Source organism: Protopterus annectens, chromosome 1.part0, assembly GCF_019279795.1.
Source record: "Protopterus annectens isolate FY-2018-M chromosome 1.part0, PAN1.0, whole genome shotgun sequence".
Lineage (NCBI taxonomy): Eukaryota > Metazoa > Chordata > Ceratodontiformes > Protopteridae > Protopterus > Protopterus annectens.
The window spans coordinates 1,438,377,387-1,438,393,978 of NC_056725.1; the positions used below are offsets into that span (position 1 = coordinate 1,438,377,387).

The following is a 16,592-nucleotide window of genomic DNA, read 5'->3' on the forward strand; positions in this document are numbered from 1 at the left end:
ATAAATAGGACATGCTGGAGGGACAGATTCATAACCCAGAGGCTCCCTTCACTATGGAATAAAATCCCAGTCCAGGTTAGGCAGAGTCCCTCATTGACTCTCTTCAAGAGGAATCTTGATGAGTGGATGGGAGATCATAGGTTTACCCCGGGTATCACTTCTGTGTCACTGTTAGACAGAGGCACAGTATACTAACCTCGAAAAGGGCATAGCAAAATTAATTTAAAATGGGTGGCGAAAGCCAAACATACTCTGGCTAGGCTTATAAATGCCCTAGGGCAGATAGCCTAGTATGAACCTATGAACCTATGAACCTATGTATATATTTTTATAAAAGAACATACTAGCACCTGTCTTCCATAAAGAATAAAGATAAAATGTAAGTGCTATAATAAACAATGAATAAACAAAATGTAAATACTATAGTAAGCACTAAACAAATATAATTATAAAAACATAATCAACTGTTCTTAAACAATATTTAACACTTAATAAAAAATGCTTAAATTTAGCAAACCACAAGATTAAAAATGGTTTAACTTGTGAAAATTGTACAAAGAGAACATACTGACAACACCTAGAAATTATCTCAAAAAGGACTTGAGTTTTAATACTGGTGCAATATTGCAGCTCTCATTTAAGCCTGGGATGTTAAAGGCATCTAATTTCAGCTGCCATTCGAGCACACATCACTTTGCCAGACTGGTGGTCAATAGTGCCACCTTCACTGAGTAGAGAGACAACGAGAATTTTCTGACTGACAAATTCAGCTCAAACTTCACCCCCCCCCACTCCACCTATCTGCCCCCATGAAATACCTACTAGCATAACTTCCCCAACTATTAACAGGGAGCAGGTCCTGGCAGTACTCACTAAAGCCAAAAAGGCAGCCTCAATGGACCCCGACAATATCATCTGATGCCTCCTAAATAGTTTGAAACATGACCTATCAGGACTACTTAAATCAGTTTTCAACACTAGCCTCAAAACAGGCTTTGTACCACAAGAATAGGGAACTGCAATAGTTATCTCCTTTCAAAAGGATGGACCATCAACCAACCCAAGAAACAACAGGCATATTAGTATGACTAGTCTAACAGGCAATGCCATGGAAAGAATTATCATAGAAATGATCAACAAAGACATAGGCAATTTTCAGACATTGGAACCAACCAATTTTGGCTTTATCAAGGGAAAGTCATGCCTACTAAACCTGGTGGGCTTCTTTGAGAAGGTCATCAAGGCAATAGATTAGTGTAAAATGGTGCATATCACCTATGTGGACCCTGTTAAGGCATACAGTACAGTACCCCACTCGTATAGTTGACAAACTCACCAAACTGGGAAGAAACACCCACATACCTTCCTAGATTGCCAGCTGGATCACAGACAGGATCCAGAAAGTCAGGATTGGGAATCTCAGGGATCCATACTGTGAGCTCTCCCATTTGGCATCTACTTTTCAGAGGTAAAAGCTGATGTCAAGACCCTTGGCTGGCCAAGTACACAGATGACTGCAAACTGGGAGCTATCATAGATCCCCCCCACCCCGTGACGTGACACAAGCATCTTACAAGAGGTTTCTAACACAGACAAATGACTGATGTCAAAGTCACAGATTAAACTCTGTGCCAAGAAATGAATTATAATGCTTTTTGGGAAAACTGCAACTCCATTAATAAGATGCTATTAAGAGATGACCCAGTAGTCAGGGATCTGGGAACATAGGTAGACAGTAATCTGGCCTTTGACCAACATGTGGCCAAGATACTAAGAAAATCAGTTTATGTCACTCAGCTTATAAGTAAGGGCATGACATCCAGGTCCATGGAAGTCATAGTGCCACTTTATTCTGCCCTTATCAGACCCACCATTTAGTATAATACCTTCTTCAGCATGTACCTGACCAGAACAATACAACAGTTGGAGCACCCACAAAAGTTCCTTACCAGGCGAACCCAAGGTATAAGCACATTGTCCTATTCAGATCAGTTTAAAGCCTTATCTCTAGACTCAGCCTCTTACAAGTTACTTGACAGGTGTTCTATGTCTGGTAAAATAGGTATTCTTGGATCCAGCTCTGATGGACATTTTGCACATCTGCAAAATGAACAGCATCAGAACCTTAGATCAAAACAGAGCCGGATCCAGTACTAGGTGACCTAGGCAGTCACCTAGAGCCCACTGCATGGAAGGGGACCCACTGGCCAGAGGGCTGCCACAACATTTACTTTTTTAATTAAAAAAAAAATACATGTGTTGTTTAAGGGCATTCTTCCTTAAGAACACTCTTTGCATATATGTGTCAACATACCCTGCTGTTGCTTGCTTCTTCTTCTGCATTCCACATGCAGAATTTAAATACAAGGACTTAACACACAGGTTCAAACCCTGCACCTTGGTTATAGGAGCCAAGAGTCTGAGTCCTTTACACCAACTACCAAACTACTGAAAAAATGTGATTTTTAGTGCATTTTCAATTATTTGTGTGCTTAAAGGGAAGATAAGTTTATTGCTACTCATGCTAAGTCTGTTTTCAATGTGCAACTGTTTTGTTTAGCAATTACATCATTGTTTGTGGTAGAGAACACGAAAACAGAGTTAATTGCACAAGAGCTAGCGTGCTTTCTCATGATGCTGAAGGCTGTGGGTTCTACTCCTGCAGTCAGGTGCCAGGGGGTACATTTGCACCTGTTTAATTAAAAAAAATGTTTTTTTTTAAGGGCATTGTTATTTAAGGTCACAAACACCTGTTGCATCTGTGCATCCAGTTGCACAGACACAGCAGGTGTTTGCAACCTGCTTTCATCTTCTGCGTCTGTGTGACCGGTGGTTTACATCTTCATATTCTTCACCTATGCAGACTTTGAATTCCAGAAGATGTTTGGACTGTGGACTAATCTACAAGTGAGAGGTAGATGTGTGCATGTGTGTGTTTAAGTGTTTAAGGTGTGTACGTGTGTGTAAGAAATAGGTAGGTAGGAGTGTGTGGATGTTAGACGTAGGTAGTAGGTAGGAGTGTGTATGCATGTATGTAAGAAGTAGGTAGGTAAAGGTAGGGGTGTGTGTGTGTGTGTGTGTGTGTGTGTGTGTGTGTGTGTGTGTGTGTGTGTGTGTGTAAGTAAGAGGGAGGTAGGAGTGTGTGTAAGGGGGAGGGGGTTCATATCTCACAATTATCCAGATTTTTGCCTCATATTTTCAGTTTCTCATATAATTGTGTTTTTCTTACAAATTATTGAGGACTGAAGTCAGAAAACAATGGCAGGCATTTGAGCTTTAGACTTCATATCCTTTAGAAAATGCATACTAATGTAGAACCTGTTGTTCTATCCACCTTCTAAGGAGGTAGGGGGATGTAGGTGTGTTATACCTCTCAACTGTACTGATTTTCACAGAATGTCCAGATTTTTGCTTTACATTTTTGGTCTGTTCGTCATAAAAGGTCTGTTTTTTTAACAAATCACTGGGATGAGCTAAGGATTAAAATAACTAAATAATGACATGCATTTGAGTTTCAGGCTTCAAATCCTTCAGAAACTGTATTCTAACACAAATCCTGTTATTCCAGCAACTTTGTAAATATGTCCCTAGTTTTGGGCCTTTGTCCCCAACATTATAACAGGCTTTGTCCTGATTTCTTGTGCTAAGAGATTGAGAGATATGGTATGTGTGTGTGTGTGTGTGTGTGTGTGTGTGTGTGTGTGTATATATATATATATATATATATGTGTGTGTGTGTGTGTGTGTGTGTGTGTGTGTGTGTGTGTGTGTGTGTGTGTGTGTTTGTGTGTGTGTACATGTGCGGTATGTATGTATAAGAGGGAGGTAGCATACCCCTAAGCTGTCCAGATTTTTGCCCCATATTCCTCCTAAAAAGGATTGAAGTCGCTAAATAATGACAGGCATTTGAGTTTTAGATTTATAATCTGTCCCTATTTATTTTAGGCTTTGTCCAGATTTCTTGCACTAAGAGGTTGAGGTGTGTGTGTGTCTGTGTGTGTGTGTGTGTGTGTGTGTGTGTGTGTGTGTGTGTGTGTGTGTGTGTGTGTGTGTGTGTGTGTGTGTGTGAGTGAAATGCCCTTGTTAGAGTTAACAGGTGGAATTTATTTTCAAGCGCATTTTGAAGGAATTTTGAGCTTCAAGGGAAGAGAAGTTTACTGTTGCTCAGACTAAGTCTGTTTAAAACATGCAACTGTTTTGTTTAACAAATGTTATCACTATTGTGGTATAGCCTTTTAAAGCAGTGTTAGTAGCACTGCAGATAGGGGTGCTGCAGTCCTGAATATGTTCTCTTTTGGATGAGATGCCTAGTAACTAAGAACCGTTTTTTCAGCTTGCCACACATTCCCTATTGCAATATAACAGATTACCATTTTTTTAATGTAACATAGGCAATTTATTCTTTAAGGGCAACAGAGTTTGTAGATGAAACACTGAAATATAAAGTTGTTGTCTAGCAACAACCTCTTCATTAGTTTCAGATCTCTTTAATGTGGAATCATTCAGATGACTTTTACTTCTGCAGAGATTGTGCATATGACTGATATTGGTGGACTATAATGACAGAAGTTTGAGTGGGCTTTTATGGTTGAAATGGTCTGAATTGGGCAGTTTGTCATTATTGGTTCATATGTTTTTTTTCATTGCTAACTGGAAAAAATGTTCAAAATGTTCAAACGTATAAAGTAAAACACACTATCAAGTGGTGCTGTATTATATGAGGGATATAATTCAATTATTATATATTATAATTAATACAGTCAGGGAGGTGAATCAAAGAACTTTTGCATGGTCCTAAAAATGTGCGCAAGGGGCGTATGGTTTGAAAACAACCCAAAGGTAAACTTAATCTGTCACTGGCTAGATGCATTTTCATTGAATGTGGATTTCAATACCATTTCAATAAGTGTGAATTTCAAGGGCAGAAAAGTTTACTATTAATGCTATTTTTTTTCAATGTGAGACTGTATTTTTTTGTTTAACAAATGGCTATCAGTTTTTGTGCTATAAAATTTGAAATTAAAAAGTTTTGAATTAAATCCAAATATCTATAATCATTGTAGAAGTAAAGAAGAAAATACTATGTACACTGACAGGTTTGAACAGTGTTTATGGTAACTGGGGAGAAATAACCAAAGTAACAGGACACACTGGAATGGCTGTGGGTGTGTGTGGGCGGGTTGCTGTGTGTATGGGGGGGGGGGGCCTGATCCATTATCCTGCCTAGGGCCCCATTTGACCATGATCCATTCTGCATCCAGAGATTTTAACTTTGCTTGTGACATCAATTAGACATGTTGGTGAGACAGATATGTATCTCAGAGGATCCCCATGCTCTGAAACAGACTTCCCATCCATGTGAAGCAGAGTGCATCCGTAACCCTATTTAAACATATCCTTGACCAATAGATGGAAAATTGGAAATTCACCCTGGTCTAGCCCCCATGTGTCTCACAGACAGAGGAATACAGCAATACCCAAACCAGCAACCCCCCACAAATAACCTCTAGAAACCCCCACTTAATAAATGCCCATGATATATAGAGACATAATTGGGTTGGATTATAAAGGCTTTGGTGGTCATTAGCCTAGTATATACCTATGAACCTATGATCTAACTTACCTACTAATATATTGTCTGTATGCTTGGGATCAATATAGGTTATATTATTTTGGATGATGTCAATGCACTATTGGACATCATTCCTTAATTTCCTGACATACATGAAGAAGGATTTGTAGTTTTCTTAAGTATCTGTAATGCCCTTAAGCTTGTTCTCTCCTTTACTTTTTAATAGTGTTCTCAACTTACATGTGGGCATGTTCCAGTGTGGTTCTGACATAAGGGTATGTAGATTTCTTACAGCTTTTTTCTTTTGTTATATGGTTTATTAATATGGACATTCTATCAGAGAGGTTTAATCCTATATTTACCATTACATTTAGGGCGGATATGTACAAACTTTTCTATGCAGCTGTTCTGGTACTGGTAAAAGTTAGAAGTGAATCTGGTGGCCCTTTCCGTTTGATCTGTTTATGAGGGAATTGTTGGAAATGCTGCATAGGTCTTCTTCAAGATGAAGTAGGCTTGACATACAAACGTCCCTAAAGATGGTTTTATTTGCTGGTGGGGTGGTACCATTAGACCTGACAGGGTGACTGATTTGTGGCCAGGTTTAATCAGGAATGAGGAGCTGTGGGGTAGGGTACAGGCAGTGGCTGGGTTGGTATGTACCACCATGAATGTTCGAGCCTCCAGTGGGTAGTTTTACAATTGTTCCAGTACATTGGTATTAACAAAGCCTAGGAAACAGTGAGCATACCTACTTTTAGAGCTGTAAGTGTGCCAATTAATGCCTGCAAAACCAAAGTCCCCTGGTAATAAAATATTTGGTTTGATATTTAACCTCTCAGTGGTATTAAAGTTATAATTTTGGGGGGACACTGACAGGGATCTATAATTAGCTATGAAATAGTAGCTGGAATTATTTAGAGTGAGTTGGATCTACAGTAGTTGTAAGTTAGAGTTGAGAATAATTTGATATGATATGATAGTGTTTCTGCCGAATACAGATACTTCCCCTGCATGACCCAAAGACTTGAAGGTATTAGAGGTGCTAAACATTGTTAAAGAGGAAGTACTGTCATGACAATAAAACCATACCTCATTAACTACTTAGATATCAATACAGGAGGGCCGCTAATTTTAGGCATCATATTTAGTCTCCTGCCATTGAGTAGTGCTTCTATCACTTTGTCTAAATTTGAGTTTGAGCTCCTAGGAATATCCAGTAGGGGTTCTCTGCCTGACAAAGGGCACTATAGGGGCAGCAAAGGTTTTAGCCAGTCTGTAGACGCCCTGGTGTCAGAGGTGTAAACCATACCTGGTGAAACATGAAGTCTTATCTACCATATTAGCCCAGGCTAAGACATACTGGAAACCCCTGGGACAACACCAAGTACTTAGCCACTTTGTAAAGCCAATTATCTTGAATTTTTACCTTGGCATCATTCTTGGTGATGGCAAGATACTATTCAAGACTAGTGACTTTCTTGCCTCTGGCATGAGTAGTAAGTTCTATTATGTCTCTCCGCATGTGCTTCTGAGTGGATCACCTCAAGTCATTCACTCACACATGGGCAACTACTAGACCATAGTCATACAGGTCTGGTTTAAGTGACCTTAGGGGCCTTGGGAGATCATGGACCCTGGCACTGCGCAAGCAGATTATGTTCTTCCTGTTCTTGTTAATTCTGGTGAGTCTGGAGTCTGTGTGATTAATTATGAGGAAAAAAAATGTTTCCTAGTGCGGACGTAGATGTAAAGGGCCTTAAGTGCTTAGGCCTGTTTTACGTGTGACTCTTGGGTGAGTTATGTGGATTTGCAGTAGGTGTGAATAGAGAAAATGCAGATTATACCTTGTATGCTGGTGGTAGGGATCTTTTAGATTGCATTATAGAAGGTTTTGGAAATGCTTTTTTTTACAGCATCAGCATAAGTTATGGAATTGATGTAGTGCTGTGGATGTATTATGTATATCAGTTGATGAGAGATGTTTGCCTCAGTGTTTCTTAAATATTTACAGCTTTCACAGGCTGATCTATTAAGTGGCAGAAGTACTGAACAGTCAGTAAACATAAGGGAGACACTACTATCCATTAGAACAGATAATATGTTAAGAATGAGCACACATGAGGTGAGAGCAGACAGTTGAGTCATATTGCCATAAGGTGGAGGACGAGGTCTAATCATAGTTCCTCAGAGGTTAGAAGGAGACTACTATAACTGACCCTGAAGATTTATGAATGAAAAATTTAAGAGGATAATCTATAGGGAGGTTAGATGGTAGCTACTCTAGCAGTACATAGTAAAAAAACAGAATTAGATTTGTGGAAAATAATGGACAGATGGCAATTTGTCTAGTAGTTATTACCTGGCTACTACAAGTGTTGGTCTCACTGTAGCAGCATGTAGCTAGGAATCAATATCTCCTTGCTCCTTTGCTCACCATAAACATTAATCCCAAGCTTTTCTAAGGGGTGGGTCACAGACTCACCAGCAATCACTAGTCAAATCTCAGATTTTACTGAGGTCAGTACATTTGTTGTAGCCTTCTCTTCGTAGATACACTGGATAGCACATAGGGCAGCTTAGTATAAAACAGAACCAAGGAGTACAACTGTCCAAATTTAAAACTGAAGAGGTTTCCACCAAAATAGCAATTAGACCAATCAGGGAAGTAATACACACACACACACACACACACACACACACACACACACACACACACACACACACACACACACACACACACGCACACACACGCACACACACGCACACACACACACACACACACACACACACACACACACACACACACACACACACACACACACACACAAAAACACATATACACTTCAAAATTATAGTCAGAAATCAATGGCCATCTGCTCATTCCCTCGCCAAGAAGCAAATAAGTAGCACTAATTTGAGGCTTGATTCTCAGAAGCAGATTTTGGGTTGCCCAGTGATCATTAGTCTCTAGGAGGGCTAGGAAAGGATGTCCCTCTGCTCACTTTGTCACCAAGAGTAAAATAGAAGCACTAATCCCAAGCTGATTCTAAGCTGTTTCTGAGCAGTAAATATCCAGGGCAGATTTTAGAAGTAAGCTGGCAAAAAAGTGGTTAATACTGTATATTGCCGTATGCACTCAGTGGATGCAAAACTATGACATACAGGGTAACTGTGGTTTCAGCAGTCTAAGGGGAGGGCCTTCCCTGTTTCATCTTCTAGTGCTCACTAAAATAAGGAAATCGGTGCCACTGAGTTAAAAAGTAGAACAGAGATTAGGTGGATGGGAAAAAACAAAATAGTTACTCATCAGTAACAGCCTCAGAGCACTTAACGGTTTCAATGATTACACTTTTTTCTGTTCTGCTTAACTTAACTAAAAACTTCTGCAGGCGGAATTCATATTCCTTCGTATATGGAAGTCATAATAGTTGCACTCAGGCATAGCGTGAAGTTGTTCTGGCTGTGCCTAAGTGCAAATGAGGCACTGTTAACAGGCACTAGTTGTACTTAGGTGCACTGGATTTAAGTAGCCTGAATAAATCTTAAGCAAATGAAGATATAATGAGATGTAAATGAGAAGTATGCAGGAAATCTGCAACTATTTTATGCTAAATAGGAGCCTTTCTCAACTTATTGCAATTGAGTTACTTTTTTACATTCTCCTCCACCTTTAGCAAAAGAGCTAGAAAAATTATGGAAGCACTTTTTCTACTTACTTTGGGATAAGCAGAGTTGCATAAATTTACTGCTAGCTTACCTATGTCTCATTTTTAACAGCTAAAACGGATGAGATAAAGGTAGTTTGTTAAACTGGCAGATTTCCTATATAGAAGAAATAGAAATTATGCTTTTTTTAAAAATACCGTTGGTCAACATGTGTCAGTGCCGATGGGTAGATGCCACAGCTGCTAGTTATAGTGGAAGGGTTTCAGCGTGGAGAAGCAAGTGGTGTGTTCCCGTTATTCTTCTAGGAGGTGATGCATTAAGTCCAGAAAACACAGTATCCATGGTGACTTCAGTCTGGATGTTATTTGGGAATTTTTTTTTTTTTTTATTTGAAATATTTTGAAGACACCCTAGTGGTTATAGTCATCAAGCTTGGTTTTACCCTGTGTGATTTCAAAGTGTAGCCAAACAATCCACTTATGTTGTAGTGATGAGGTTAGAAAAAAGGGTGAAACATGGCATGTCTACAGCTAGTATTTTTTTTTTATTGGTCTGAGTGCAGGAAAAAAAGTAAAAAATAAAACATCACGGGCATTCAAAAGTCGTACTGATGCAACACTGGTATGCATTTAAGGGACCAAATGCATATAGCCCTGGGGCCTTCACTATAGGACATTTAAAGTATTACACAGTGAAGACTGAAGACTCTAGTTAGGTTAGATCCTTCTTGTAGCTTTTGATAATTTTAACTTTGATTACCATAACTGCTTGCATGAAGCTACCAGCAAGATACAAGCAATAGAATTCTTGAAAAGAAATGGGTGCTTTAGATTGGACCTATGAAGCCATTACATGTGTAGATGAGTTCATATTACAGGAATCACAATGCATTAACAAATCTTACCATAAGGCAGTAAGTGCTGACCAGGGATTACAGTACTGAGAAATGTCAGTTTGGCCAAATGATTTCAAGAACTGGGACTTCATCTATAAGAAATGTTAGATGGAGAAGCCACAAAGCCAAGTTAAAGAGAGATCACCAACTACATGTCATAAAGTCATCTCTGTAACATAGACAGAAAAAGTCCTGACTACGACTCATATGTCGTAAATTCAACTAGCTGCCTAGACACTGCACAAGCTGGCCAGTGTGCTAGAGTAAAATGTCATCAGCTCTCTCATCTTCAGTGAGGTGAAAGTGTCCCAGCCTATTGTTCTATTGATACCCAGTGTTGGCTGGGTAAATAGGTATGCAGCCCAAGAATCTATACATATTCAAACTGCTAGGAAGTGGATATTGTTGCAGCCAGACTTAAATACATGCATAAAAGCATGTGGGTGGGTCTTGCAGGCCCTGCTTTGACAGCATGCATTTAGGAACATCAAGGTTAGAAGAGCTAGGAGTTAATAAAAATCTATTGATGTTTTAATAGAGTGATGCACCACAGTTCCCTGTCTCTCGCTCCACTCATGCCAGTGGCAAGGACCCCGACTAGTAAAAGGAGCAAATGGGTAACATGGGATAGGGCTTACTGGCCATGAGGGGTATTGAAGGCAAACAACATTTACTTTTCAGATAGTACACATTTACAGCTGCCTTTTATAATCATTGACCACTCTTTTGATTATATTTTTGTATTTCATTAGATTTTCTACATTTTATTATACTTACTAGACCTTGTCTCTTCTTTTATTATGAAATAAATAACAATTTACTTTGATGTGCATCTTTTGGATATTTTCTATTTGCTAATAAAATCATTTTCATCAAAAAGGATATAAACAATAATGATTGTCTAAAGTCAGTAATTAGACATTAATGTTTTGAGAATTATCATAATGAGGAAGGAATTACCATGAAACTCTTGATATACCACCATACAACCTTTGGTGGGATAGGTGGTATCTATCCTACATTGAGAGTGAAGAATGACTGCAACCTTAAGCAAGGATTCTTAACAAGAGAAAGATGGATGGCCAAAGGTACTTCCATAAGGAAATGCTAAATTAATTTTGCATGCCAAAGGGACTGATATGTTCCACTTTTGACCCAAAAGTACAGATGACCAAATGTACCGCATAACACTTAGTGACAAGAATGCTGTGTTGAAATACCATCAGACAAGAAACACGCCTGAAGCGCCTACACAGTAACTGTTTCTGAGCCCACCAAGGGGGCTGAGATGCTGAGCATCTAAGAAGTCTTTCACAGAGGTATACACACACACGCACACACACACACACACACACACACACACACACACACACACGCGCGTGCATATGCACATGCACACACATATGCATATCTGTATCTATCTACCTATTTATATGAGTCTATAATATAAAACTGAAAACTCTTCACTAACATTCTGCCAATTAACTTACATTGATAGATTGTTTAGTTAAAGTGGACAAAACACAGCAATACAACCCCCCCATAATCTCTTTAATTTAAATATGCTAAGTCCAAGATTGCATAACAGTGGTGATAAGGAGAAAACTTCTTAATCCGATATTAGCCGATATAGTACAGAACCACTGATACTACAGTGACAAAATGGGAATTTGCCCTTACACTACCAACAAACCTTATCCTGTCAGACCTACTGCGCATTTGCAAGTCCAGTTGGGGCATTAATACCCTCTGAAGAGATCTCTCTCTCTTTTCAACATAAATAGAACACATTGGAGGGATACAAGCTTAGCACAAAAACACCACTTATTACAATCATCTTCCTTTCCACATAAAGCAAAGTGCTTCTCTTATAATATTCAAATGTAGTCTGGTTGTATGGATGGGTAACCACAAACTCACTATGGTGTAGGACCCTTGCCTCTCATGGATAGAAGCAACATGTAAATGATCTTCTCATCTGTGAATTTTCCATACCTAAAATACAAGGACTAAAATTTCATGGGAAAATATAGGTAACATTTTTAAGATCTTTACAGATCAATAGCTTAGAAAGTTCTTATGAGCCAACAAGTAGTCATCTGAGCCCAACACATTGATTTAATTTTAATAAGAAGTATAGAAATTAACAAAATAGCATTTTCTCTTTATTATACTGTCTGTTCATCCTTAAACAAATAAAAAAAAAAATGATAACACCTGTGATGAATGGCAGTCACAGCTCAAGCCTCTGCATATGCAGTCTGGTAGGGTGACAAATGCCATTCCTACCTGCCAATCACAGAGGTGCCACACACTGATCTGACACCATTAGATTCTGGCACATGATCGACTTCAGTGACTGGTGCATGAAAATCAGGCACTTTAACCAACTGCAGTGCGAGGGCCTTGACTGTACGTCTCTGTCAGAAGCATGAGACTCATAATTACAAACCCTGCAGGTATAAAATATAAAATGTGGCTGCCAGACACACAGTGAATCATAAAACTTGCCCTACAGATATTAAAACATTTTTGTAGAGACAAAGCCTCCTGCACCCTATGATATGGTGGGCTGTGCCTCACTTATACCTAATACTTAAATATACTCTTGACCTTGCAAGAGGGGGGAATACTCTGAGCTAATTCAAACTTGGCCTTAATCTATCTAACTATAATATGTACATATATATATATATATATATATATATATATATATATATATATATACAGTCTCCATATTCATACTTTCAGTCCTATTGTTCTGAGCATTGCAATTGTGGTCCATGGGAGTTGAAAAGGAACCCTCTGGTTATGTACTTCTTTTCTTATGTATTAGTGATGATATTCTTTTTCAACATCCAGCTACCTTCCTGTTCCCTCACGCTCCTGCATGCAGCAGATTTTTCTTTTCATGCAACTTGCCAAAATGATTTCCATATACTAGAATGGAAATTATTTAAAGAAGATTTTAAAATATAGTAAGTTAGCCTTCCTCTTTCAAATTCAGATTATTATAACAATAGGCACCCAGGTACCTTTCTACTGCTCTGCTAAACATTCTGCAATGTTGTTTCCTTTACAAAGCACTAAAGTGATGAAAAATAGTTCTAGGTTAATTCAGGCAGTACAGTTCAATTGCTTTGCTGAGGGTTTTCTATAACGTGTTTTCTTTTGACAGAGATCCACATCTTCTTTATGAACCCTGATTGTATGATAAAGATACACGCACACGCTCATACACAAACGTGCGTGCACATGCACACACGTGCACACACACACACACACACACACACACACACACACACACACACACACACACACACACACACACACACACACACACACACCTGCATATGCCATGTGTTATAATTATTAAATTGAATAATATCTAGAGAAATTATTAATGCATTTATTTTCTTTCTGTTAATGAGATAACTCCCACTGAGGCTAAAGGGTTGCCCATGGAGAAAAAAAGAAACACAATACAAATAAAGAAACATGTTTTTCTGAGTAGTCAGTATAAGCAGTATATCCTTAAAAGGAGGCTGGTTATAACAGCTACAGTAACAAGAGCAGAGCATACACACTGTCTAAAACAACATTCAGAGACCAAGGGCAAACTGTACACTGGACCTGAGTGGCAAAAGCAGAGAAAACCGATACACCACTGTTCCATGCCATTTATTTTAGATAAGTTTGAATTCTGAGAAATTTTAACTATTTGCACATAGCCAAAAAAAAAAAAACAGAATCATTTCAGCATCTCCAATAGCTATCAGTGTGGTGCCAAATTGGAATGGCCTGATCTCCTTTCCACACATTTTACTGATCACTTACAGTAAGGATTTCCCTATTTGCTGGTATTGGTCCCAAGGTGTAAGTTGGACAGCCATCAGGGAAAGATGGAATGGAAGACTGAGGAAAAGATCTTTGACTTGGCCAATTGCAAACAGCTGCAGTATAGCCATAAAGAAATAAATAGTGCATGTTTTTGATGACTATGTTTTGTTTAAGATAAACCTATTTTAAATAAATTTTCATGAGTAAACTGTAAATACATCCATGTCTATAACATGCATCCTTACATTCTTAATATGTATCTTTATTTCAAGTTTTTATTTAATTTTGGAAGAAAGCTATACTGACCTCAGGACGCTTAACTTCTTCAATGACAGAGTTCAAATTGCTCCAGCCACCATAAGCCCATAATGCTTGATAGAAAGCTAACCCTACTGGACCGAAGCCTGCAGCTGTACCGTGAAAAGCATTCTGTAGGTTTCTTGTCTGTCCCTGAAGGAGAATAACTGTTCCACCAGTTAGAATGACAACTAGGGCCAGCACTTTGGCTGCTGTGAAAAAAGTCTGAGTCGATGTAGCCAGCCTTACACTGAAACAGTTTATGAAAAGTACAACTATGATGCATGCAGCAGCTAAGAATTTCACAACCACCTGAGGTGGAACGCAGCCTGGATAAAATGGTGCAACTACATATTTTGCAAAGCTTAGTGCCACAGCTGCTGATGAAGAAGGTCTTACTAAAATTTCATTAGTGTAAAAGTGAAGAAAGGCAGGGAGGGGGCCAAAAATTTTCAAGAGATATATGTACTCTCCTCCAGATTCTTTAATTACAGATCCAAGTTCAATGTAACAAAGTGCTGATAACATTGACAGCACACCACATGCAGCCCATATTACAAGACTGGCACCAGGGCTGCCTGTATAATACAGGACCCATTCTGGGGTCATAAAAATCCCAGATCCAACCATTGTGCCTACAAGGAGACTTACAGAGCTAACCAGCCCGACTTCACGTTTAAGTGCTGTAGTTACTGATTTTACATTTTTTCCCATGCTGGAAGAGTTCAAACATGTTTCATGTGGAGCTTGTATTGCTGCTGCCTTCATCTTTGCTGGCAGTCAATGTCCAAAAAATGTCTAGAGATATATATAAATGTCGGTCCTTTTATCTAGCCCCTGAATACCTTATCTACATAATGTTAATAATTAAAAAAAGGTTTACAGATTGTACAGTCATTATAGCAAAAAATTTACTGACCTTTAATGAACTTCACCATTTCTCATTTTAATAGTGGCACTGTTTGCTTTTAATTTAGAGATTTGTGGTTTGTTAATTTACCTACATTAACACCTTCTACAGTGAAAGTGTTATTAGGTTGTCTAATGTACTACTGTATCATCAAAACCAAATGTAGTAAAATGTTCTGCTGTACTGCATGGTAAAATGAAAGCAATTCATCTTCTGTTTATGTTATATGTTTTGTCCTGCAAACTGAAACAGCTGCATGTGATTACATTTGTATAGATAGATAAATAGAAGATAGAGATCAAATATAGACAGAGAAATATAAAGGAGAGTGATAGTGGGAAAACTTGAATGCATTTATCAAGGTTACAATAGCAAAAGTATGGCTATGTTGCATTAAAATCACTGTCATAATATTGTTTAAATATAAGGGAAAAAGCAGATCTTATTATAGTTTCATTTCTGCTACCTTGGTATAAATTAAACATTTTATGCACTTTTTTTAGAGCTAACTGATGTGGTAAGTGAAATGAATCACAAAGTAACCTGAAGACAGTCCCTAGGATTCAGAAACACTGCTGCCACAGTCATGGCCAGCTCTCCTGTCCTTAGTGTGTGTGTGTGTGTGTGTGTGTGTGTGTGTGTGTGTGTGTGCGTGCGTGCGTGCGTGCGTGTGTGTGTGTGTGTGTGTGTGTGTGTGTGTGTGTGTGTGTGTGTGAGCCTTGATGCTTATTAACAATGAAAAGGCAGGTAAGTGTGCACGATGAGCAAATAATTAAATAATCTGGTTGTGGCCTCAGCAGGAGCTTCATGGTGCAGCCACAGGGACATAACAGCAGTGACACCTCAGCAGGAACTGCATGGTGAAGCCACAGGGACATAACAGCAGTGATACCTTAGCAGGAACTCCATGGTGCAGCCAAAAGGACATAACAGCAGTGATAAGGGTTGTTGTTGAGAGCGAGCACTGATGTTGCTTGGCTGGTCTCAAATACACAGTTGCAGCTACAGGGTATGACATCATGTAACAACCTGACTGGTCATTAGACATCTGTGTTATGATCCAGTGATAAACACAACCAAAGAAGATAACTTGTAGAAAGTACTAGGAGAATTAAGATGAAGCTAGGAAGGTAAAGAATAGGTAATACAACTGCACAAACAATCATATAACATAGACAAGACAGTGAAGGGATAGGGTGGCATGATTAGGGATGTAGAAGACAAGGGAGAAGGAGCGATTACACACAGAGTTATAAATGTCAGTCAACTGAGGGTTTAGAAATGGAAAACAATACATACTAGGTGGGACAGAGAAAAGTATAAATGTATTGGCCAAATGCAGGTACAGTATCAGAAGAGTGTGACCATGTTCCTTGTATAATAATACAAATGTCAGGGAGCAAACACCT

At 38.8% G+C, this 16,592-nt stretch overlaps 1 protein-coding gene across 1 annotated transcript in view; it reads right to left on the reverse strand.

Moving 5' to 3' along the window:
• LOC122802587 (b(0,+)-type amino acid transporter 1-like) overlaps positions 1-15,041 on the reverse strand; it is a 523,310-nt gene extending 508,269 nt beyond the window's left edge. The window contains exon 1 of the mRNA XM_044072305.1: positions 14,283-15,041. Within this exon, the coding sequence (XP_043928240.1) occupies positions 14,283-15,041 (759 nt within the window). The remainder of the gene's footprint in view (positions 1-14,282) is intronic.
• Positions 15,042-16,592: the final 1,551 nt, after the last annotated feature.